General features: G+C 31.8%; 2 protein-coding genes across 3 annotated transcripts; both read right to left on the reverse strand.

Annotated features, from left to right (window-relative positions):
- Positions 1 to 1,696: 1,696 nt before the first annotated feature.
- Positions 1,697 to 9,468, reverse strand: LOC103486447 (probable LRR receptor-like serine/threonine-protein kinase At1g67720). Of its 2 annotated transcripts, none has more exons than XM_008444414.3 (15): positions 9,222 to 9,468; positions 7,972 to 8,503; positions 7,248 to 7,753; positions 6,995 to 7,124; positions 6,825 to 6,896; positions 6,636 to 6,704; positions 6,487 to 6,558; positions 6,236 to 6,304; positions 5,661 to 5,812; positions 5,338 to 5,579; positions 3,153 to 3,279; positions 3,013 to 3,081; positions 2,735 to 2,921; positions 2,454 to 2,589; positions 1,697 to 2,252 (listed from the first exon to the last, which is right to left on the reverse strand). In XM_008444414.3, exons 1-15 carry the CDS (start codon positions 9,286 to 9,288, stop codon positions 1,920 to 1,922), a joined length of 2,763 nt encoding a protein of 920 aa, XP_008442636.1. In that variant the 5' UTR covers positions 9,289 to 9,468; the 3' UTR covers positions 1,697 to 1,919. The 2 variants fall into 2 exon arrangements, with proteins under 2 accessions (XP_008442636.1, XP_008442635.1); XM_008444413.3 differs by having other exon boundaries at positions 5,338 to 5,582.
- Positions 9,469 to 17,698: 8,230 nt separating this feature from the next.
- LOC103486446 (APETALA2-like protein 3) lies at positions 17,699 to 22,037 on the reverse strand. The gene is made up of 10 exons (XM_008444411.3): positions 20,868 to 22,037; positions 20,738 to 20,763; positions 20,604 to 20,634; positions 20,432 to 20,519; positions 20,186 to 20,331; positions 20,006 to 20,050; positions 19,824 to 19,927; positions 19,542 to 19,678; positions 19,166 to 19,282; positions 17,699 to 18,305 (listed from the first exon to the last, which is right to left on the reverse strand). The coding sequence occupies exons 1-10, from the start codon at positions 21,398 to 21,400 to the stop codon at positions 18,078 to 18,080; spliced, it is 1,455 nt and encodes a 484-aa protein (XP_008442633.2). The 5' UTR covers positions 21,401 to 22,037; the 3' UTR covers positions 17,699 to 18,077.
- Between the last annotated feature and the right edge of the window lie 2,776 nt (positions 22,038 to 24,813).

The raw sequence follows: 24,813 nt of genomic DNA on the forward strand, positions 1-24,813 counted from the left end.
ATCAAACATACACGATGCCATCGCCGGGAATGAAAATGATGTTATAATTTGGAGATGATCTTCGATATCATTCTCCATTAATTCTTCATTTAAGATTTTAAATTGGCTACCTAGTTTAAGGTAAATAATTCAGCAGCTTACTATGTCAAAACTTTTCATCATTCACATCTCAAAATCTTTAATAATGTTGCACACATTTATCTGTAGAATGAAATTTAGTTTAAATATCATGTTCTATTTTAAGGATCTAAAACCATCTATATGAATGTTTCCTTTTTTGTATGATTTTTGTTTTTAATTTAACCTTTATTCAGAATAAATTAAAATTTAGTTGTTTCGATGGTTGAAATAATTCTATTCCATATATTTTTTTTAAAAGAAACTACATTCACTAATCATCGATCTTTATCTTACCAACATCAATGGACTCAAAAATTTGTTTTTAGCCACGTCTAATTTGTTGAAGTAACTAATACTCTTAATATAAGATTGAGATTTAAATTTAAAGAAATTCAACCCCACAAAAAATGGTCTTTTTATTTTTATTTTTTTTCTCAAGAAATTATTTAATAAAAGATCATGGCAATGAAGCAATGTATAAAATGTTATATGGTTATGATTTATGAACATGTGAATTGGGGATTTTGTGATGAAAAGAGGGTTGTTTTTTGATAATATAAAATTCTAAAATATCTAGAATAGTAGTTGTTTTAAATGTGTGTTTGTGTGGAGGAGTGAAGGCTTTGGGATCCATTATTTTTATTTCATAGGTGTGGTTAAAAATAAAAATAAAAATAAAGTAGAAAAATGGTGGTCACATCTATGCCTAGGGTTGGATTGGACCCAAAGCATCTAGCTTTCACTTAGTACCAAAGTTGTCACATTTCCAGATCTAAAACATTACTGGAATTCTACAATTTTAACTCAACGAATATTTAATGGGTATATTTTAAAACATTGGTGTAATAATACTGTAATATTATTTAGGTTAAATTGGAGAATTAGTTTGAAAGGAAGTTGAAAGATTTAATCGTAGAATTTAGTTTCAATAATACAATAAAATTTCGTAAAGAATATTTATGATTTGATAAAACATTCATAAATACCTTTACATGTACATTTATGGTAGAGGCAAATATTCAATACAGATAGATGGTTGCTCCCCATCCTTCAACCTAGGAAATTATAGAAAAGAGATTCTAACCTTTTATAAATCATAATTTATGTTGTGATATTAGGAGTAGTTTCCATCACAATAAAATACAATAAAATTTACTTTTTAGTCCAGACATGTTTGAATAAAAATTATTTTTAAAAATTTGTTTTTATTTGAACACTTTTGATATAGAAAAATTTAAATAAAATAAGTTTTAAAATTGTTTCGAAAGTTATTTAAGTTATTATCAAATACTTTAATTTTTCTAAACATTTAGATTTTTTTTAAAATGGCTTAAATCAGTGAAACCAAACATATTTGATTTTCACTTTTTAAATACACGGCAAGTAAATTAAATATGAAAAATAATTTTAACAATAATAATAGAATGTTTCTCAAAAGTGCAAGTATTTCTCTAACAAGCTATTGGACCCAAAGAAGCATTCTAATGGTTATCAAAATTTTCAAAGCACTCTAAAACCACTCCAGCTCAATACTACAAACAAGTAAAGTATGGGGCAAATAGAATCTGAGAGTGTGTTGAACAAATGGAGAACACCCAATGACAACTCTAGCAAAAATCTGTTAAATAATAATTTACAACTAGCTATCCATTTCATCTCTTTTAAAGAGATGTGTAATAAGAGATGCAAAATATGGGACACATTGACAAACTTTGACCTAACTGCAAGCGTAAAGAATGCAAACTTTATGTTCCTAAAAAATGATGTTTGTACAATATAACTTACTAACTACCCCCCTCCTACCTTGCGGTAGGCCGAGCAATGGATTCGTCAAACGACACGTAGTTTTCGTTCCCACACAAATCGAGAGAACCCATATTCAAAGAATGGACTGAGTTTCTAGACATGTCATCAGAGTTACCTTCTCTAGTCGCATTTGCTTCCCTTTCAATTAGAATTGAATCCTGTATCTCCTTCAGCACTTCAGATATGGATGGCCTCAGGTGCCCATGTGGCTGTACACACATTAGTGCTTTCTCTGCTATTTTCCACATCGATTGAATGTCATATTCATTGCGGAGCGATGGATCGATGATCCCTTGAATGTCACCGCTCTCAATGTGTAATTTTGCCTGCATTATGATCAATCAATTTGCACCATTCATAATATATTTCATGAGTATATATAGCACAGATGGGAAATAGGGTAAATATTTTTCTATTTCCTTTTTATTAACAGAATCTAAAGATTTCTTATAGCAAAGAATTACATCTGACTTATTGGCTGAGTAGTGAGTACCATATTACGTTATAGTTGAGGAATTTAGACTCACCCATTGGACAATGTTGCGACAATTAGCACCAAAGTTTACATTAGATATAGCTTCTTGACCAGATATCAACTCGAGAAGAATAACGCCAAAGCTATATACATCACTCTTGTCTGTCAACTGCTGGGAGATGTAATACCTGATAGTAAAATAATGCAACAAGACAGGTGATAAGAATTTTTAGCAAACTAGAGACTACATATACACATATACAAATACATTATAGCCATCAAACTTTACTTCAGGAAATATATATAAATTCTCAAGAAACGGGAAAAGCTTACTCTGGATCCAAATATCCAACAGTTCCCCGAACGATGCTGGACACATGGGAGACCCCATCCACTGCAAGCTTCGAAAGACCAAAATCTGAAACCTTGGCTTTCATGTGCCTGTCAAGAAGAATATTACTGCTTTTCAAGTCCCTATGAATAATTGCTGGAATACAGCCTGTATGAAGGTACTCGATCCCTGAAAACGTAACAAGCAGAATGTGTTAAGGAAAATCAGATTCTTCCATGCACAGGGCAAAAAACAAGATGCACATAGCTTTCATTCAAACCTCTAGCAGCATCTTCAGCAATCTCGAGGCGCTTTATCCAACTGATAGTTTTTTCCCGTGTTAGTGGACCTGTACACAGACGAGAAGTCAGTTGGTTTCAGAACCTGCATTGTTCACTGCAAAAATGACATGGGGCTTACCATAAAGATGTTCTTTGAGAGTTCCATTATGCATGAACTCATAGATAAGCATACTTCTGTCTTGTTCTTGGCAATATCCCAGAAATTGTACAAGATTTCTGTGATGAATCCTTGAAAGAAGAGTGACCTTCATAACCAATTGCTCATCCATCAGCCACAAATATCAATTTCTAATGTCAATAGGTTTTATATCACACCAATCCAGTCAATACAAAAAGATAGGAGTAGACGAATAAAAGTTCTATTTGTCTTTTATCTAATATCTAATACCATTCCAGCCAATGCAACAAGTTAAGAGAGGGAGTAGACGAATAGAAGTTCTATTCGTTCACGGGGAGAGTGATAAGTTAGACAGGGATGTGAAGAGAACTATATTGATCAGTTGTCAGATAATTTTATTTGCACGAACATTTTCTTTTAGTTTTTAACTCCACAACTCTGCAATTTCTTCTGGGATGTGAATTGAACTATATCGATCATTTTCCAGATAATTTTATTTGTATGAACATTTTCTTCTAATTTTGAACTCTACAACTCTGCAAACCCTTGTCAGCACATTGCAGTATGATAAAACTATAGATGAAGAACAGCTGATTATATTTGATTAAGACAGGAAAGAATAGGAGCAAAATCGCCAAACAATCCACAAAAGGTCTGGTCCTCTAAACACCAGATCTTTTGGAACCCTCTCTTGGCTCCGCCCTCTCTCGTCCCTTATGAAGACCAAGGACCAATTGAACCTTCATTCTCCTGGACAGTTTTACTAAAATGATCAGGTTACCTTTCTCCCTACACTTAACAGACCACCAATCACCATTATATCCTTGTGTATATAAATAAAATGTGTGGAGTTTTGTGTTTTTATCCATATCTACAGCCAAAAATTTCACCTTGTTCAAGGTGGAAAATGTGAAGGTGTTAGTTTTGAAATTCAACATTCTCTCATGATGACAATACTAACATTTCCCACTGAGTTGAGATCCGACTCATGACTCAGCAGGAGAGGTAAAGGGCTAGGCTGCAAACCAGACGTTCTTGCTGGTTTATGAGTTGTGAAATATTGAAGAAATAAAAGTGGAAGGAGTAGGCTTCTTATTTTTATCAGTTGATAGGGACCATTGCTCGAGGCCTGTTAATCAAATGGAAACCAACTACCTCACCTGAAACTTCATGTCCCACTACCAGTACTCCGCCCATCAGAGAATGTTGCTTACATTAACTGGAATTTCAAGTCATCAAGAATATATGAGTTTCCATGCTCCTTTCCTAGAAAATTTTGAGGATTAGTGCAGGGTCAGGGTAAATTTCTTATCCTAATCCTCGGAAGGGAAAAAAGATAGAGAGAATTGTTATCTCCATTCCCAGCTTCAATTTTTTAAATAATGGAGCAGAGCCTCACAAACACCTAACCGATTTTTCCATCCCCAACTAACTCCTCATGTCTACATTAGAGTTAACATCCATCAATGCCTAGTGTACTCTCTCTAAGATGGATGTTACTAAATCCAACCATTTCAACCCTAACTTATCCTTGTTGTACTGAATCCACAAGCATTTACTCTACCTTCTTTCGATATGCAAAACCTGGTTCTCTACTGAATAGACCCAAACCGTAGCCATAACTTGAGCTTTTAAGCTCATTCACAAGATGGTCATCAAATCATTGTACCAAATTCGGGATATAAAACACTGCTTCCACGACTATTTCACACTCACCCATATTTTCGAACACACTTCTTATTAAGAGCTAAGAAACTTCCATATGACATCCCTGTTTGTGAAGTGGGAATCATGTGATGAGCACCAATTAGCATTGATCATGTTTGAGTTGGAAATTAACTGTTACTCTACTGGTACTAACGAACTAAAGCATCTCCAGTCAAGCTTATCTTCAATTCCATTTTCTCCTCTTTGATCATGTGATTAACCATAAGGAACTGCTAAACCTGAGAAATATTAATTCTGTCAGATTACAGCAACTCCTGCCTTTCTCAGTACCTCTCTCTCTCTCTCTCAAGACTCTAGATTTAGTCAGCCCCACACGTCCTCTCCATAACAAAATAATAAAAGAAAGTAGTGTGGAACTGGCCAACACAACCCATACTTCCCATACTGAGCCACACATTCAAGAATCTTTGAGCGAAAATTACTGAATAAAATAGAGGACCAGCTATACCAATATTACCTCATTTGCAAATTCTCGCCTTCCCTGGAAGGAATTACTAGTCAAAACTTTAACTGCAATTTCTTTTCCATCATTTAATTTCCCGTAGTATACAACACCAAAACCTCCAGACCCAATTTTTCTTTCAAAATCTTTCGTTGCTTGGACAATTTCATTAACACTGAAGCAATGTGCAGTTTCCTTGGGGGCATCACCCTTTGACGAGACAAATCTTTGTACAGCCAAGGATTCTTCAGGTAGATCTGCTAAATTAATTTTTTTAAAAACACTTCAGCATGTCACATCAACTCATGTTCTTGCAAGGAAAAAGTTTCTGTATGTACCTTGCTCATGATATCTTCGTCTTCCTTTATGCAAGAAGTAGCAAGATACCACAGTAGCTAACAGCAGAACAACAGCACCAATTACTGAACCCACAATGATATAAACGTGGTTCCTTTTTCCCCCTTCGTGAAGATTAATGTTTCCAGAGTAGCTGTAAATGAACGAGAGCACATAGTGAAGGCAACATCAAGAGTAATGAAACTTGCCCAAAAACTAAAATAGTTGGAGGTTATACAAAGGGTTAGGATTTGGGGTTTGGATAAATAACTACGACCATATTTGCAGACTGGGAATAATTCACTATCTGAAACAAAGTAAATTCAGAAAGAGATACTTATTTATCACATATTTCTACTATTTCCACCAAAATATATATATACAGCATAACTTACAATTATTCACCTCAAAAATAAAATAAAATAAAATTGCAGGTAGGTAGAATCTCTTTTAAGATGCTCAGGAAGTAAAGCCATGTGCAGGCAGGTAGGAACACTTTTCAAGGAAAGCAAATAGTTTCAAATATTAGCACAATGAAAAAAAAATTTATAAACCAAGTATTGAAACTGATACTCACTCAAGGACTAGGTTTTTACTGAGAAGACCAGAGGGCACTGTTCCAGATAACATGTTATTCTGCACATACCTACAACCATCAAATACATGACATATGTCAGATACCTCACTTGGAAATTGAATCTACTAATGTAAACTCTGTCAAATATTACAAAGAAGACAATTCAAATCTATAGAAAAAAAAATCCTTGAAATTTGCATTAAAATCCATTCTGGATTGCAGAATGCAACGCCATTATCCATGATACTTACAGCTCCCGTAAATTTGGTAGACTTGCTAAAGAGGAAGGCAACTCTCCAGTCAACTGGTTGTTCTCAAGATGGCTAAAAAAGAAAAGATCTCAGTCAGCTTAAAAACCTTCAACGGATTATGAGATAGAAATGAAGTCATTAGAGATTACAGGATTTTCAAGTCCATGCATCCAGTAAAATCGGGTATAGGACCAACAAATGAATTTCCATCAAGCCATCTGCATAGAAGCCAAAAACAGATGGTGAAATCAAAAGAGACGTCAGCCTTTATGGATGTAGAATGGGAAAAAAGACAATTGGACAACCAAGAAAAAAGTTGCATGCAAAATGGAACTTACAATTCGACTAAACCGCTCAACTTTGCAAGGTCTGTAGGTATGTTCCCCGACAAATTCTGTTTGGACAATGAACTAACCAGATGCCAAAGGAAGATAGAGTAACTAGAATGATCAAATATACGTGAGCATAAATAGGCTTGGAAAATGGCTGCAATAGTAACAACTTTTACATTTTAATTATTCTTGGCTGTGGATCAGAGTTACATTGCAACCATGACCAAGGAACTGGCAAGCATGGATCGCCACCTTCGTCCCAATCTGATGATGAAAATTTTGAAATTACACTAGCAACAACTGCTCCTGAAGTTCACATGTTTCCATATCAAACATAATAGATCAGCCAAGATAACCATAAATTCACTGTAGGATATAAACGATAAATATAACATTCAAGAATTTAAACTTGTTTAGATTTAGGCTTACCATCTAGAGAACCATCACTTTTTTCTAGATACTTGTTAATCTCCATAGCGTTTAGCAGAGGTCCCAATGAAGAATCTGATGTTTTACCAAACCGAAAAGATAAAACAAACGGTAAGGTTAAGTTGGTGAAACCAGGCTCATAAAGTCGATATTTTCCTTGAGCATTTTCCTCAATGTTGACTACAGCTTTGCTGATTTCAGGCATTCCGGGAAGTACAAGCCTGAATTTTCTTGTATCAGTTGGACCCAAGTCTTCAATTTCTGCAAAGTAGGTGACTGCCCATCCAAAGCCAGGAAAGCCATCCAAGTTTAACCGGTAAGTTAATGAACCATTTCTGCCAACTACAGCTGTCTGCATTACTTTTGGAGGTGGTCTTTCATCTCTATCTACATCTATTGGCAATTTAGTGGAAACCTTTTCCGTACCAGCAGCAACATCAACAAGGTAATTTGCTTTTCTCACAGAGTCCGACTCCCACATCCGGTCAAAAGGATCATCAGGATACCTGACATGTTTGTTTCATATTACTTTTATAATTCTCTTAAAACATCTTAAAATATCCAAAGCATTGTCGCAATAGATGGCCCAATGAAGATTGTTGAAGATTGGTAAAAGTTCAGTTATTGACTTGTTAATATACTGTTGGCTGCTTATGGACCTATTCCTACAGTTATATGACTATGAGTATACAAGAAAGCAACTATACTACTCAGGCCGATTTACCTTACTGGAGCTTCCGAATCTGCTCCAAAATTAATCCTTGCTGAGACACTCAGGTAAAACTGATCCTCAAATTGAGTGTAATAGACAGAACCATTAAACTGCCGAAGCTCGAGCGTGGATATGAATGGCTGCCCAGTAGTAGCATTCGACAAACATACGCTTACAGTAGGAGTTGAAGCCAGAAATATGAGCTCTCGAACCTCGATAGTGTTGGCGTCAGATATGACAATTGTTGCCCAGTGAGTTGCCCCAAGGGAAATGTCAAATTTTGGATACACATTGTTGTTGTCAAAATTACCGTATAAAAATGTTGCTCTGAGAAGGTAACGTGTTCTACTAGTGACATTAAGTGAGTAACAGTACTTCCTCGAATCAGCAGGGAAGTGTCTTAAAGTCATATATTGTTTCCTTGTTTCATTTGCAACAGAAATGTTAATTGCTTCTCCAAAACGAACTTGAGTATCTGGATCCCACTCAAGACCAATATCATCGGTGAAACTTTCTTGACCTCCACAGTCCAAACTTACAAAACCTACTCCACGCACAATATACAGAATACTTTAGATTCGTAGTAAATACTCAACCATTTGATTAATCAATATCCATTCCACATTGAGAATCAGCATGCGAAGGAATGATATATGGCGAGCATCATAAAACAACAATCAAATAAAAAATAAAAGGAAGAAGGTCAAAAAAAAAATGTGGCAGTAGTGTTCCAAGGGAAAGGGAAACAATTAAAAATCACTTCAACAATAAAAAATAACAAACCACGCAATACAAAATTATCAAGTTAGTCAACATTGACTCCAATACATAAAGATCAAAATATCTCCAACAAAATATTCGAAGACCAGAAACGACATATAGTACATAAATACCATCACGTTCTTTCCGCAATGGAAAACAACAGTCAAATTTGAAGAATGGAAAACACCAGTCATAATCTAGAATCAAAGTTTAGGTAAGGGTGATGATAGAGCTAAAATCTAAAACACCAAAATATCATTCTAAACCAGAATCCAACAAACACATCAACAATCATTGAGCAGACCAGAAAGAGTGAAAAGTGAATAATCGGAGATAACGCCACATAAAACTTGACAAAAACAGAGAAACAAAAAACTGCATAGTTGGATAAACCTCGAGACAGAAAAGATATGAGTATAAAATGCAAAATAAAATAAAATAAAATAAAAGCATGGATAATCACTGTAGAAACAAGAATAACAGAGATTGGAGTTAAATGCCTGGCATCTGAGCAAATGAGACGTCGAAAAGAAAGAGAAGAAGCAGAAGCAAAAGCTTAGCGTCCATTTTTCGACGAGCGTGCAGAAAAAGATTGTAAAGAGGATTCAGAATTCAGTGGTGCTTGAAGCCACTGGAGGCATTTGAGCAGTTGAAGGGCAAGAGAGTGGTGAAGCTGAAGAGAAAGTAAAGTAAGGAAGAAAGAAAAAAGTGTATAATTAAGAATTCTTGTATTCAATAAACAATCGCGATATGGAATATATGGAAAGAGAGCGAGATGGAGAGATTGAAGTGACTCGCTTTCTCTCTCTTCATTTTTCTTTTTCCACTCTTAAATTTTCAATAATAAAAATCAGACGAAAAGTTAAAATTATAATAAATTTTTAATAATTATATAAACAAAATTCACTTCAAACTTATATAAATATCACAATATAAATAATTATATAACTTGAATTTGACTCAATCTTAATGCTTATGAGCTAGAGAACTCGATTTCTTAAATTATAAAGTTAAGGGTATAATTACAATTATCGTTATAATTTAGAGGTGATTTTTGTCATTTTTCATTAGTTTTACATTAAATTAAGTTCGATTTTAGTTAAATAAAAATTATTTTAACATAAGAGATATTACATTTGCATGTGTATTTACATGTGAATATGTTCCTAAAGTTCTTAGGTAAAAATGCTAATAAATGAATAAAAAAAATAAACTAGTAATATAGACTAAGTATAAATTCATTAAAGTTGTAAATTGATGAAATGGTATAGTTTTTATTATTTTGTTTGTAATCCAAACTTTTTCATCATGTGAAAGGTCGTGCCAATTAACCTAAATCGACCTATACTGTTTTAATAATTTTTTATTCTATTAATTTGATGCTGTTAAAAAAAAGATTTAATTTTCCAAAACAAGCAAAAACACAAATAATATAAAAACTTTTGGTAAATATTATGAGTTTTGATCCAGAAACTTTTTAATTACAGTAAAATTTATATGTCAATTGAACTAAGTGTTCGTTAGTTTTATGTTTTGAACTTTGTTCAATTTTAATCTATATATTTTTTAAATGTCCAATCCTAACACCAAAAATTGATTAAATAATAATAATCTATATTTTAAAAATACAATATGGAAAATGTTTTTTTATAAAATAATAAAAAAGGAACAAAACTTCCGGATACAAAAGATAATATTTAAACCTTGAATTTGCTATTGTTGGGAATCTCAATTAAGCTTCTCTTCTTTGTTTTATTGTCAGCATCGCGTCATTGGGATGTGTGGGACCCAGAAAGGTGAGATTCGAAATATACAATTAATTTATGCATAAGCTCGTCTTAGACAAAAGCTAAAAGTAGACCATATAATTAAAATTATAATTAAGGTTTAAGTCATGATTATTGTTAATTATTTGATGCTAAAACAATAAATATAAAACCAACAACCAATTTCAACTCACGTTAACCCGCAGTAAGAATAAGAATAGAAAGTGTGTCTTCAGGTTAGCTAGACGTGATTATTATGATTTTAAGATAGTCACGATTTCTAATGATTCATAAATCTCCATTGGTATTGTTTACATGACAAATATTTAAAATTTAGTATTTCAATGTTAATTTTAATTAAATCTAGGTTAACATGTATTCGCTAGTCTAAAAAATTATATTTTAATTCATAGAGTTCAAAAGATAAATGTGTTTGATTTATGGAATTACAAATTTTTTGCATTTTTTTTAGTTTTAAGTTGTTTTTATGTAAAAGTTCTCCATATGTGCATTTAACCTTGATTTTTCATAAGATATACTTTTAGTTCTTGAAGTTTTTAAAATATTTTTAAAAAGTACTCATATCATTTTTATTATTGCTTGAAACTTTGAAATAATTATACAACCTTATAATTGTTGCTTACAATCAAATAATATTTTTCTAAATTTAAGTATCGTGTAATTATTTGAAGAGTCTTTTAATATTCTTAAAAGTTAGGGAGTAAAACGATGGACTTAGTGCACCTATTCTTGAAATAAACTGCATATCCAATAACTAAAGTTAAAGATTCAACTTCATATAATTACTATCGTACTAAGAAAAATGTACGAAACAAGTTGAAATTTGGAAATGTGGTAATTTATGTTGGCAATTTAATTCAATAAAGTTAATGGATTGGTTATGATTCAAAGTAACTTTCTCTGTATTTAGAAGAAAAGTAATAAAGAAAAACAGTAGCTTCCTCTTTAGGCTTTAGTTCTTCTAAAATTGAATAAAGAAAGCAATCGGCCAATGACTAACTTAGATCTTTTATTATTATAACAATAAAATAACTTTAGGCTTTTAATTTTCATTAATTGAATGATTGAGATAATCAGAAATTTCAAATCAAAACGGTATTTTTTTCTTTTGAAAAATGATAATTTTTTTAATATATTTTGAATTAATAAAATAAAACGTGAATAATTAAAATAACTCTATCGCATATGTTTGAGATATAAATTTAAAGAATTTCGAGAATTCGTTGTACAATTTAAATTTTAAATTTTGAAATAAGAAATAAAATATAAAATCAAATAATTTCAAGCTATATAAAAAAATTCATGTACTTTATCAATTTTGAAATATGTACTTCATAATATAGCACGGAAGTTTATAATTTATCGCTTTCAATGCAAAGTTTGCAGTGTATTATTACTATTTCAAATTTTAGTTCAAACAAATCACCTACCATTATCTTACTTTATCGTTGTTGATAGTGCTCTCTCGATCCCATTATGAAAATTAGGTATATTATGTTATATTGTTTTACTTTGAGTGTTATATTTTGAAAAAAAATTCCACCTTATTTTATGGTCCAATTTATAGTTGCAATTCTACGACCTAACATGCAAATAAAGTTGAAATGACCAAAAAACATCCAAGACTTTGCGTTAAAAAGTGATATTAAAAGTTTTAATGGTTTTAATTTGCATGACACTAAGGATGGGAGGAGAACGCAAAAAAGGAAAAAGCTTTGCTAAAAAGATGCTTAATATCTCTTCCTTTTGAATCTCTCTCTCACTTTCCATAGTGGAAAATGCCTAACAGCTCATGCATTATTTCAATTTAGCTGTTATATATATATATACATATATATATATATATATATATATATATATATATATATATATATATATTGTATTTTGTATTAAAAGGAAAAAAAAATTAAAGCAATAAAACAACAAAGAGATAGTGCGTTTTCATGATTGTTTAACTTTTTTCTAACATTTGCTTAATGGTCAAGTATTTCAATCAGAATCATGGTATGTACTTGCTAGCCTGTTTCTTTCGTTCTTTTAATTTTTTTTAATTATATAATTGTATTTTTAAAAAATTGTGAAATTTGTCAATATATATATTTGATGATTTTTTTTTTCATAAATGTTAAATATTTTATTTTTTACTATTCTTAAGAAAACGGCCTCAAACTATCACTTCGTTAAGTTATACATTTTTTTTTATAAGAATTAAGCCTCTAACTTAAATTATTTATAGGACAAATATATATATATATATATATATATATATCGGTTTTTGTTCATCTCAATATTATTATTAATTTTCTTGTGGGGAAAGAACCCTTTTACGTTAATACTCCCTACTTTAACAATTGCACTGTTTTCTCTCTCTCTCTCTTTTTTTTTACTTTAACTTTAGTCAAATCATATATAGTTCTGGTTGATACAGAATCATGACAGAAATTCTACATTTATTTTAAATTGCTAAATATTCTGTATGGTGTCGACAAGTATTTTTGTTTTAATAAAACGATCCTAATAATCGTAGCATAAATGATCAAACATTCGACATTTAGAAACAAATATTTTATTAGTCGACTAACAAAGTTAATTTCAACAGTATTTTAGTAATCGTCCAATTGCAACATATTTGCATGTTTGTTGTTGGCATCTAATTTTATTTTTTTATTAAAAAAAGAGTACGCTAAAAGCATGCTTTCACGCAATTTGAGGATTTTTTTGAATAACTTTTAATTAGATTGTGTTACAAACTAGATTCATGGGTTACTTACCTTAGTTGATTTTGGAGAAATTAAAACAATCAAATAAAAAGGTATTGTTTTTTTTTTCTAATTAGCTAGTTCATTTTTCTCGAAACAAAGAGTTGGATTAATATGCAATTAAGGAGCACGAATGTGTATAAAGTTAGAAGCTTAACTCATTTAACTTCTAATTTTATATTTATATATAAAAGAAATTACATAAATGAAGACTTAACACTTGACTTAATCAAACAGATTAGCTTAAAAGTGAACAACTGTATATTTAATATTAAAATATAAATCTTTTACGCTTAATAAAAATATAGTATATACAAACGTAAACATTATGACACGTGTCCCTCGTACAACTATTTTTATAGTTGTTGGGTCATTATGTTAGCGAGCCTTTTCTCCCAGCCCATTGCTATTTGCCTGAACCGACCCAAATGGAATCTAGTGGGCCATAGGCCCATCACTTTTCGGCCCGAAATGGAGAATCAAGGTCCATGCTATAATTGTTTGTGAAGTCAAGGCCTTAAAATATCGATTTTTAGGTTTAGGGTTCAACTTTGAGGTGTTGTGTCAAGTTATATTATTGGGATTGCTCTAAAGAATTATTTTTTTTAATAAAATATAGTAAAATTTTAAATTTTAGGGTAATTATAATGGATAGCAATTTTTAGAATAATTATTAAGTATATAGCAATATTTTAAAAAAATTGCAAATATAGCAAAATCTATCCGTGATAAACTTCTATCGTTGATAGACTCTTATGGTTTATCAGTGATAAGCTTGTATTTGTTATATAATCGATTAGTTATAGACTACTACTATATTGATAAATTTTGACAAATTTTGCTATATTTACAATTTTTTTATAATGTTGTTATATACTTAATTATTTTGAATATAATTGCTATATTTGCAACTATACCTAAATTTTATTATTGACTGTGCATAATTTGAAAATGGTTTGATGAGTAGGTATTTTGGTTTGTTTCCTTATATTCGAGGACGTTTATATATTTTACTTGGAGTTAAAATATTCTTCTCATTGCGCGAAAGTCAAATCGTGATCTCTTCTAATCTTTACCGTATGTCTATGTCTATGTCTAGGCCGGTTTATAAGATTCATCTCTGCTCGCCTTGCCGGCTTGCACCCTATCGATTTGTCTTCTCCTTATCGAATGAAGTTCCAATCGTATTGTCAGAAAACAAAAAAGGTGAAGATGAACAGTTCGATCATCAAAAGACAAATCCACATCCTACTTTATTAGCAACTGTCAGTCAGTATCGATTCAACTAATCATTATACAAACCCTAAAAATTGAAACCACCAAAACACATAAAGCAATTTCATCCAATTTACCACTTTCACGATCCATCCTCTTCTCTCTGATCATCATTTTTTTAAGGATACGATAATGCCGATACTTTTGTATATTCTTCTAAAATCTGTTCATAAAAATGAAAGGGTTCGAAGAATGATAAGCGAAAAAGAAAAATGCTCATACCTGCGGAGATTTCTTCTCCGATCCACAAAGAATTTATCGGTCATTTCAGGATTTTGTTGCAGATCAAACATAGTACATTAGTTTCTCTTTTGTGATGTGGTAAATCTGCCATGCTCCTTTCCGGAGACAGACAAAAGATTAAAAGCATTCATCTTACAAAGATGTTTGTTGATTCAGAGCAGTGACGAAGGCGATTGGAACAAGATTTGAATCTCTGGTTATTCGTAGTTTTCGGTTGGTGAAGGAATGCTTGTGCGTACTTCCCTTCAACACGTTATTCCTCAAATAGACGCCTATTTAAATAAATATATATATAGAGATTTATATAATATCGTAATTAATTGAATTTTATTAGGGGTTGTTTCCTGGAGATGTAGAGATATGAGAGATAAAAGATTACAATAATATGAGGATCATGATAAAACTAGTGTATTTCTACTACTATTGGTAGACTTATGTAGACATAAATAGGTATATAGCCATGGATAAAACTAATAGACTACTTTGAAAAATGTCTATTTATCGGTGTCGAGCCCACCTAATGTACTTTAGGTTGTTAGCTGTCTTTGATATAGTTCGATATTTTTTGAATTTCTAAGTTATTTTTGGATTTTTCTCGATCGAATGTTAAACGTAGCTAAAAAGTAAAAAACTACATATACACCTTCACCCACACTAAAAAATTTTAAAATATCTTTAACACAAAAAACTAATAAAAATTAAAATATGAGAAATTGGACAAAAATATTCAGAAAAAAACGATTAAAAGAATATGTACTTTTAAATTTGTTATTTTTATAATTTAAAAAATATAGTGAAATGCACTCTTCTACTACTACTATTTTTTTTTTTTGTTATATTTACTGACGACTCTTGAAATATTTCGATAATTTATGTATTTTATCGCACGTTTGTATCAAAATATGTTTTAAGAATAAAATAATAAAAATTTGCTAAATATAAACAACAAATTTATGATTTGACAACTAAAAACAAATGTGTTTGGAGATTGAAATAAATATAATTTTGTTAAAAATAGTTGGTGGGTTGGGAGGGAGAAAAAGATGAATGATTGCAGCTATTGGTATGCAGTGACAGTGTCCTATAAAAGGAATTGGCAATGCAAAATTTGTAGGGATTTGTATATTATAGTGACAGCTAAGTCTATCTCTTTCCCCACACTTTCTTTTTCTTTGCCCCATCCAATCAAATTCTAACTTTCATATCATTTTCCCTCCTCTCTTTTTTGGTCCTTAATTCCTTCCTTTTTCATTTTTTACTTCATCCTACGTCCATCTAACAATCCAATACAAAACTAACCTATACTACACATAATCTACTTTGTAGTAGAAAACATTTAATAGGTGGATGAATCTAGTATTTAATAATGAATGACATATCCAAGTGGCATATATATTTGCATATTTTTTAATATCATATGAGATGAAGAATTTGGACAATAAAAATTTATTGATAACGTATACTTTATATCAATGGAAAAAAACGAGTTTACTTTAGAACTTGTTGATATATGTTAGTGAAAGGTAGCTTGTTATAAATGCACGATGGATGTGTAAGAAAGGGATTTTCAAGTATTATGTGATCGTGAACACATCATTCATTGTGTTAACAACGTTTCAAAAATATGTTTATTTAAATAAAATCATTGAATGAACCAAAACAAGTATATGATACTCCCTTTTGAATAGAGATCGAAGGTTGAAAAGCCTTCTTCGAGGTTGGATATTTTAAAACTCCACCTCTTGTATTAAAAATAATTTAAACTAAGTTTAATTTTATTTTAAAAGAAGAGATCTAATTAGGAATTTTTAATACATATCAAAGGTAGATTTATGAATCGGAGTAAACCACAAAAATTAAAAGTCATTTGGTACTTTTTGTTTTCTATTTATTATGGCATTTAAGATTGATATATTTTTTTTTTATTAAAAGAAATTAGGTACAATGCTTATGAAACATTTAATAGGCAATTAAATATAGTGTTTTTTTTATCCTAGAGAAAGGACACTACAAATAGACTACATACAAAAAATATACATGCAAGCTTCACAAAGCATTTACCATAAATCATATTGGCTATCTCAAAAGATATTTTCTCTCACCAATTTTAAGTTCTTACATTTTATAAAAGTAATTATAGGTCCATATTTAACCAACCAAAAATTTGAGGATGAAACTTGAGAATTTGTTGTACTCCATGCAAAATATTCGAGGAATATATGGAGGGAGAGAATTGAATGTTTTACTTCACGATTGATTGTACAAATATTATGTCAATTGAGTTAGGTTCATTTTGACAACTTATAAATTTTAAAATTTAAATAATTTTTAATAGTATACAAATAATGAGAGGAGATTTCATAAAGCTTTTGTATGTAACCCGTGCAAAAACTTCCAAACTACACACTAAACAGACTTATTGACTTCAAATCAAACGAACCAAACTCGTGAACTAAATACGTGTTCATAACTTATCAATATCGTCGTTGAAAGGAAAAAGAAAAAAAAGACTTGTTAAAATGTGCTTAGCTCATTAGAGAAAACTACTTCCACTGGTTGGTTTGTTTATTTTATTTTATAATCTTACCCTACAAATAACCAAGTATGAAGGTTACTTTTTTTTAAAAAAAAAAATTATTGGAATTTAGATATAAATTAAAATATTTAATTAAAACAAATGATGATAACCAAAGGTAAGGAATAAAGAAAAAACAAACCATGCTAAAAAAAAACCAAAAACTAAAAGCCAAATTGACAAACAGGCCCTTAAAAACACAAATTGTCAAAGGTATTACACAAAATTTATGTTTGAACTACAGAAGGTAAATAACTAGAATCAACATTGATTTGTAATCTAACAAGAAGGAAAATTTCATGAAATAAATACAACACAAAAAAAGGGCAAAAAAGAACTAAAAAAGGGCACAAAGCTCAGAGATATTATTGAGGCTGTCTGATTAAACGAAGCTAGCCCAAACCAAAACTTAGATAAACTCAAGTAAAGCTATGGTCTAGAGCTTACAAGATTAGGACAATTCAAGAAGCTTAATATCTATAAGTTCACTGATCCCAACATAACAACGTTGCAAATGCAGGGCTATAAAAAAGGGAAGTTGGATGAGTTCTAAAGTCCCGTCATCTCAACATTGTGAATCTTAGTTAAAATACATCTATAAATGCCCTTGAAATAAGCAGAGTGAGTTTTTAGGTTACCTATAATCTTTCAGAAACAAATAATGGCTTTAAACTGTGAGTAGTGTTCCTTCTATCAATTCCACCTGGTGCTTTCTGCTCAACTCCTACAGTAGAAGATTGCTGGGAAATGGATTTCACCAACAGCTTGTGATGCTGATGAAATGGCAGTTGATGAAGAAGAAGAAGAAGAAGAAGAAGAAGAAAAAGAAGGGAATCCTGATGATGCTGCAGCAGAGAAGAGTGGCACAGAGGTCGTTCCATTTGAGTGGCCATGGATTTGCCACTCCCAAGACCCAACCCCCATCCTCATCTCTGTTGCTCTTTCCTGCATTCACCAACTTATTTGTCAAATTACAAATAAAGAAAGCGAGAAAAATGTGAACGACTAGAAACATTGACTGACGCCATGATTTACATAGTTCACAAACACTATATTAACTATATCCATAAACAAAAAGATCAAATTATTTCTAAAGATAAATATAAAAAAAAATACAGACGATATAAGTGAATGGTATTAAAGAGTTTATGTTTAGTCATTCAATGCATTAGATAATAGAGATAATGTATTCCAACAAATTCTAGTGATGTTTATAATTTATATGTAAAATGCTTAAAAAGACGACATCGTCAACTTGAACATGATTCAACTAGTTTAAACATGTCCTGTTAGAGTTAAAGTTGAACTTGAAAATACAAAAAGGAAAAAAGAAAAGGAGAGAGAAAAAAACAAAAGGCCAGAGAAAAGTGAGCCCCACGTAATAAAATGATGTATCTACTACTCTTGTCTACTGAGTAAGTGAGGGGGCTGAATGTAAACAGAAGACATCTGTACCCTTCAACTGAAATAAATGAGTTTATTGGACCTCACACAATAAAACTATATATTTACCAAATTCGTAGGTAAACAAAATATGACTGGATGAAATATGTACTACAATAGTCCCTTAGACTAAAATAAATGAACAGTGAATCGAGAACAACATATCTACTGATTTTATCAAGGTTTTAGTGTACTACACAGTAGTTTCTTCAACTAAAATAAATGAACGGTATAACCTTGTATAATAACTTAGTATATCTACTGATTAATACAGATGCAGGATAATATGAAAAACAATATTTATTTTACCAGTCAGATCATGCAGTTTAATGAACTAAGTTTTTAAAATAATGCATTATTACCCTGGAGACGGGAAAGAAACTGGAATTTGAAACATTCCAAGAAGAATGGTAATTAGAAGGCACTGCAGAGCTATATGGCTGAGATGATCTAATTGCTGTTGAAACAGAGTTCTCAAGCTGCCAATGGAGCAAGATGTTAGTCAAACATGAAAAGAAAATTAAATGCAGTTAGACACAGTCAATGAAAAATTAAGGGTCAAACTAAATGTTTAAGGATGTGTTTGGATTGACTTTCCAAGTGTTTTTGCACTTGACTTATTTAAACACTTAAAAATTAGATCCAAACAGAATTAATGATGAGTTACTTTAAATTAAATTATATACCAAAACTTTAACAGTCATAGAAATAATTCAAGAAGGGAGTCTCGGGAATTACCATAGCTCTTCTGTCAACAAGCACGTCCTGTGAGCTGTGATGAATACCATTACCAAACATGCAAATGCTCTCATTTCTGGCATCAGAAAGATTTGGGGGAGCAATTCCCAAGTTCAGATCAATAATTTGGTTGTTCTCTGCATAAAGGAAATAAAGAGAGTTTTCTATACTGAATACTGATCATTAGGTGTAACCCGGTCGACCAAACGAGGTCGTTAAGAACTAGAACGACAAAATGACAATGATCAAATAGCAAATTGTATAAACAGAGAAGGAATAGACCTCCTATGTCAGTCTCAGAAGCCATCTCTGCCACATAAGAACTTGGTTCAAAATTTGTAACAGCCTCCTTACCATTACATCTTAAGGCAGCCTTGTCGTATGCCCTGATTAAGCAGCAAAATATGAAGTTCAATAATAAAAATGCAAATTAGAAAGGCTAAACATGAATGATTTAAGAAGACCTTGCAGCCTCAATCTCACTATCAAAGAGTCCAAGATATATGTACCTACAAGTAAGAAAAAAGCCAACAAAAACAGCTCAATTGAAGACAAAATTCCAGAAGCATTAGTCAACAAACACAGAAAACGAAGTTCCATTGTTCTGTATAAAAAGTTAAGGTCATAGAATGATTAAGACTCACTTCTTGCCCAAAAACTGGCCCATACGAGCTTCCCACCGCCCACATTTATGCAGAGTAACGCCTCTGTATTTTGAGCTTCCCCTTGAAAATCCAGTGCTATGGCGACGAAGAATGTGAACAAACTCTTCCTTGGTGAAATTACTCATCTGGGTTATTAATGGCAGCCAGCGTAAAGCTCTTCATCAATGGTGTTAAAAGAGAATTTGACTTTCGGATAGTAATAAGTATTATCTTAAACAGCCCCACCTGCTTAATATCTTCATCATAATCACAGACATTGAAATTGATATCTGCATCGATCCCACGAAACTTGATCGCCGCTCGATCATATGCTCTGAGATAGAAAATACGAATCTTATGAGAAATCCAACGAGAAATATACGCAAAAAAACAAGAAGAGATATGGTTTATCTGTTACCTAGCAGCAGCATGAGCAGTATCGAAACCACCTGAAGGAAAAGAGAAACAGCCATAGCCATGATTATGAACAAGAGTTTCATAAGGAAGAATGAATAAACAGAGTTTGGGAAAAGGAAAATTAAGAAATCATACCCAAATAAACCTGTTTACCGCAGTCCCTGTAACGATCAGAAAATGTGCTCAGGAATGGTATAAACGGCGGATTCAAATTCAAGCAACCTAATAATGAGAAGGAATTTTCAAAGAGAATAAATCCTCTTACCAAATATGCGATTCCCATCTTCCTGTTCGTCGATAAAAAGTAACCCCACGATACTGCGAACTTCGAGACCTTGGACCTCGTCGGTTCTTCTTCATCGGCTGATGCTGTTGCTGCGTCGGTGGTGCGGGTATTCGCCGCTCCGGCGCGCCACCACAATAACTAAATTCCGACGGAGAAACCTCCGGGCACCTTTCCAGCGGACTCGAACCAGAAGATAACCCGCCAGTTAGCGGGAAGAGCTCCATCGTCTGATCACGGTGGTCATCAAAAACACAGAGTGATTTGGCCGTTAAGCTTTCTTGATCCGCGTAGTCTTTTCCAAAGGTAAACGGAAACGCCTCGTCAGCGTTAGAAGAAGAGTCCTCGTCGCCGGTGGTACTAGCGGAAAGATCGCCGTTAACGACAGAGGACGAGTTAAAGCTACCGGCGCTTTCCATTCTATTCGCCGAAAACTGCATAAACCTGTCAGTAACCATCTCAACCGAATCGGAAGCCGACTCAGAGGAAACAACTTCGAGGTTAAGATCCAGCATTGGGTTTGAAGCTCCACCGTCCACAAAAATAATGAGAAATCAGAGCATAATTGGGATTGTAAATGTAAAGAACCAATCAACCCATCCCAACACTGCAACAGTAGTTACAGAATCAGAGAAGCATTGTGAAAGAAACTGAGAGAATATGAAGGAAGAAGATGAACAACAGTTGAGATTCTCAAAAAAATGGAAATGGGTCACCAGTAAACAGACTCATTACTGTTTCAATTGGGTTTTGATGAGCAGAGAAGAGAGAACAAGGGAAAGAGAGAAAGTGGGAAAGGCCGTCCTTCTATTGGAGGAGAAAAAGCTCCATTTCCATGGCTGATGGGATAAAGAAGAAGAAGAAAGAAGTGGGGGTGACTAATAAACTGCACTTCTTCTTCTTCCTCGGTGAGTTGTTTGAAAGAAAACAAAGGAAAACTGTGTGGAGGTTAAATCAATCAGACCAATGGACACCAATTTGTGACTGAGACCACTCTCTCTCTCTCTAGACTACTCTTCTTTTTTCTTTCCCTTCTTAAAGTTGAATTTAAAATACATTATATACTTTAATATAGTACAACCTTTTTTAAGCAATTAATGGCATATTTGTTGGAAATAGAATATCTAACAATGAAACAAAATAAACTTTAGTACATCATCATACAATTAGAAATATTAATTTTCAAAATATCCATACCTATGAAAATACTTACGTCTTAAACGTCTAGCTGATGTTAATTTTTATAATGCAATGTATTAATAAGCATAGATAAAAATTTATAATCATTATTTTTATGGTTTAAGAGATAAGAGATATATTATTATTTGAAGTAATGGATTCTATATATAATCTTTGAGATGGAACTCTATTTATTTTTTCAATTTTGGTTTTTCATGTTCAACGATTTCACTCACAAATCGTAAATAAGAAAAAAGAAAAAGTATTTTATTGTATATTTAATATCTAAACACTAATTCTCAAAACATTCCATTTTTTCTTCAATAAACATTTGAGCAATATTTGGCCGGCTACCAAAATTAATGTAAAAATGTAACAAACCAATGTTGATTTCTCCTTTTATATATATATATATATATATATATATATATAATGCAAATCCCTAGAAAAAGGAAGGTCCACTTCTACATGGAGCTTGAATTTTTTTTTTTTTTTTTTTTTTTTTTTTTTTTTTGCATTCATCCTTCCCAAAGGGCACTAACCATTTCTAGATATTCTAATGAATAATTTCCTCCTTGAACTGATAATATATATACCCATATACATATATGTTCGCACGAGATTTCAGGAGAAATTTAATTCGTGGAATCGAACTTTGTATTGATTTATGTATTGCGGATACAATCTCTAATATTTACTCCTTTGATTCTTTCTCTCGAATACAAAAAGTAAAATTTAAAACTTCGTGGTCTTTGATCTTCAAGAAGTTGTAACTACAAGTCAATTCAAGCTTCAATCTTCTGGAATTCAAGGAAAGTTTGATCTTCCAAGTCTTCGATCTTTCAGAAGGTTGATTTTTGAGGTTGATGATAACTTGCACGTCTTGAGAGTCTTCAGAAGTTTTTGTCTTCAATTCTTCAGAGCTTCGATTCTTCTCTTCAATCAAAGGTCCCCCTTTGATGAATGAGAAGGTCTCTATTTATAGAGAATCTCGATGGGCTTAAGGTGGGCTTGGGCCCATTTGCTTGTTGGGCGGGCTTAGGCCTGGGCCCATCTGCTTGTTGGGTTTGGGCTTGAACCCATCTGCTTGTTGGGCTTGAGCTTGGACCTGTTTTCTTGACAGGCTTAGGCTCGGACCCATTTGCTCGATCGGTTTGGGCTTGGATCCATTTGCTTGGTGGGCTCGAACTCGACCCACTTATTTGCGCAAGCTCGGGTCCATTATTTCTTTGGCCCAATTTTTTTTAGGGCCTTGAACTAGGTTGGGTATGAGAAAACTTGACTACCTAAATCCAATCAAATTATAATTATCTCAATTTTGCTGTGATGACGTGGCGTGATTTAATTGGTCAAAATTTCCTGTTCAACAAATGCCCCCTTTTCGAGATTTGTACACGTGTATGGGTGGATGAATCTCGAAAATGATAAGCTGAAACAAAAAATACAAGTGATCTTGTTCTTGACTTTTGCTCCAGTTAATATGTCGAATTAATCAAACTATGCGTTTGGACATAAGTTTGATTAAAAATGAAGTTTTGATACAGCCCAATATCAAATTTGTAGTGAATTTTGATTTTAATTCACAATTTATTTATTTATTTTGGAATATAGCCAAAACTTGAATGAAATTGAACTTTTTCTTTTTTACCAATGAATTTAATGGAAGGATTGAGACTTAACATTTATAAAATTGGAATATTGCCAATTCATCAAAATATGAATTTAAGTCAAAGTTTTTTTTTTTTTTTTTTTTTTTTTTTTGCATATTCTCTTAATTTGAATTTTTAGCGAATTGGGATAAAATTTGAAAAGTTTGCCATTTTTTTTTTTACTTCATTTCAAATCCATTTATGATTTGGGATAAAATTTAAACATTTTTTTTAATAGATGAGAAAAGAAAATCGGGGGATTTTTTTTTTCCAAGATTTGAGGTTTTTTTTTTTTTTTTTTAAGGTTTAATTATGAAGAGGATATGGGAGGGATAAGACTTGAAATTTTTTTAACGCTTAAAAAAAAACAGAATGTCATTTTTTTTTCTTAATTAATCTTTAAAAAAAAAAAAAAGAGAAGGTTTTTTTTTTTTTTTATTTAATAAAGGAAAAGAATAGAGGAGGTTAGAAATTCTCTCCTATAATCTCACCTAATCTAACTATTTGTTAAGAAGATTTTTATTTAGTTTGTTGAGAAAAGATTTGATTTGCTACCTTCCATCCTTTATAAATAGGGAAGAAGCTTGCAAATAAAATTCACACCAATTCATCTTCTCTAACTTTTTTTTCATTGCATATGTGTTTGATCCTCCAATTCTTTTTCTTTATTTGAGAGAGAAAAAAAAGAATCCGATGTGCTTCTTTTTTTTTTTTTCATGATTTGGAAGAAGAGGTGATAGATGAAAAAAAAAAAAAAAAAAAAAAAACAGATTTTTTTTTTCATTCAATTGGTAAGGAAGAGCACAGATGAAGAAGAAAAAGGAGACAGAGAAGAGAGAAAAAAACCCCTTTTTTTTTTTAAATTTTGGAGAGATTTCTTTTCTTTTCCTTTTCTTTTTTTTTTCCTTTTCTTATTTCTTTTTTTTTCTTCTATTTCTTTTCTTTTCTTTTCTATATATATATATATATATTTTTTTTCTTTTTCATTTTTTGTTTTTTTTTTTTTCTTTTTTTTTTCAATTACTTTTTACCCTTTTTTTTTTCACGTTTTCATCTTTTTTTTTTCAATATACATATATGTTTTTTTTTTTTTTTACATT

This window comes from Cucumis melo, chromosome 4 (genome assembly GCF_025177605.1).
Source record: "Cucumis melo cultivar AY chromosome 4, USDA_Cmelo_AY_1.0, whole genome shotgun sequence".
NCBI lineage: Eukaryota > Viridiplantae > Streptophyta > Magnoliopsida > Cucurbitales > Cucurbitaceae > Cucumis > Cucumis melo.

What these genes read in the sequence shown, in the direction of transcription:
- LOC103486447 (XM_008444413.3), bottom strand. Translation starts at nt 9,288, where the DNA reads ATGGACGCTAAGCTTTTGCTTCTGCTTCTTCTCTTTCTTTTCGACGTC. An exon ending in AAGTGATGGTTCTCTAGATG is followed by an intron (nt 7,125 to 7,247) that starts GTAAGCCTAAAT and finishes TGTGAACTTCAG; the next exon opens with GAGCAGTTGTTGCTAGTGTA. An exon ending in CAGCCAAGAATAATTAAAAT is followed by an intron (nt 6,897 to 6,994) that starts GTAAAAGTTGTT and finishes GCATCTGGTTAG; the next exon opens with TTCATTGTCCAAACAGAATT.
- LOC103486446 (XM_008444411.3), bottom strand. Translation starts at nt 21,400, where the DNA reads ATGCTGGATCTTAACCTCGAAGTTGTTTCCTCTGAGTCGGCTTCCGAT. An exon ending in AGATGGGAATCGCATATTTG is followed by an intron (nt 20,764 to 20,867) that starts GTAAGAGGATTT and finishes TGATCGTTACAG; the next exon opens with GGACTGCGGTAAACAGGTTT. An exon ending in CGGTAAACAGGTTTATTTGG is followed by an intron (nt 20,635 to 20,737) that starts GTATGATTTCTT and finishes CTTTTCCTTCAG; the next exon opens with GTGGTTTCGATACTGCTCAT.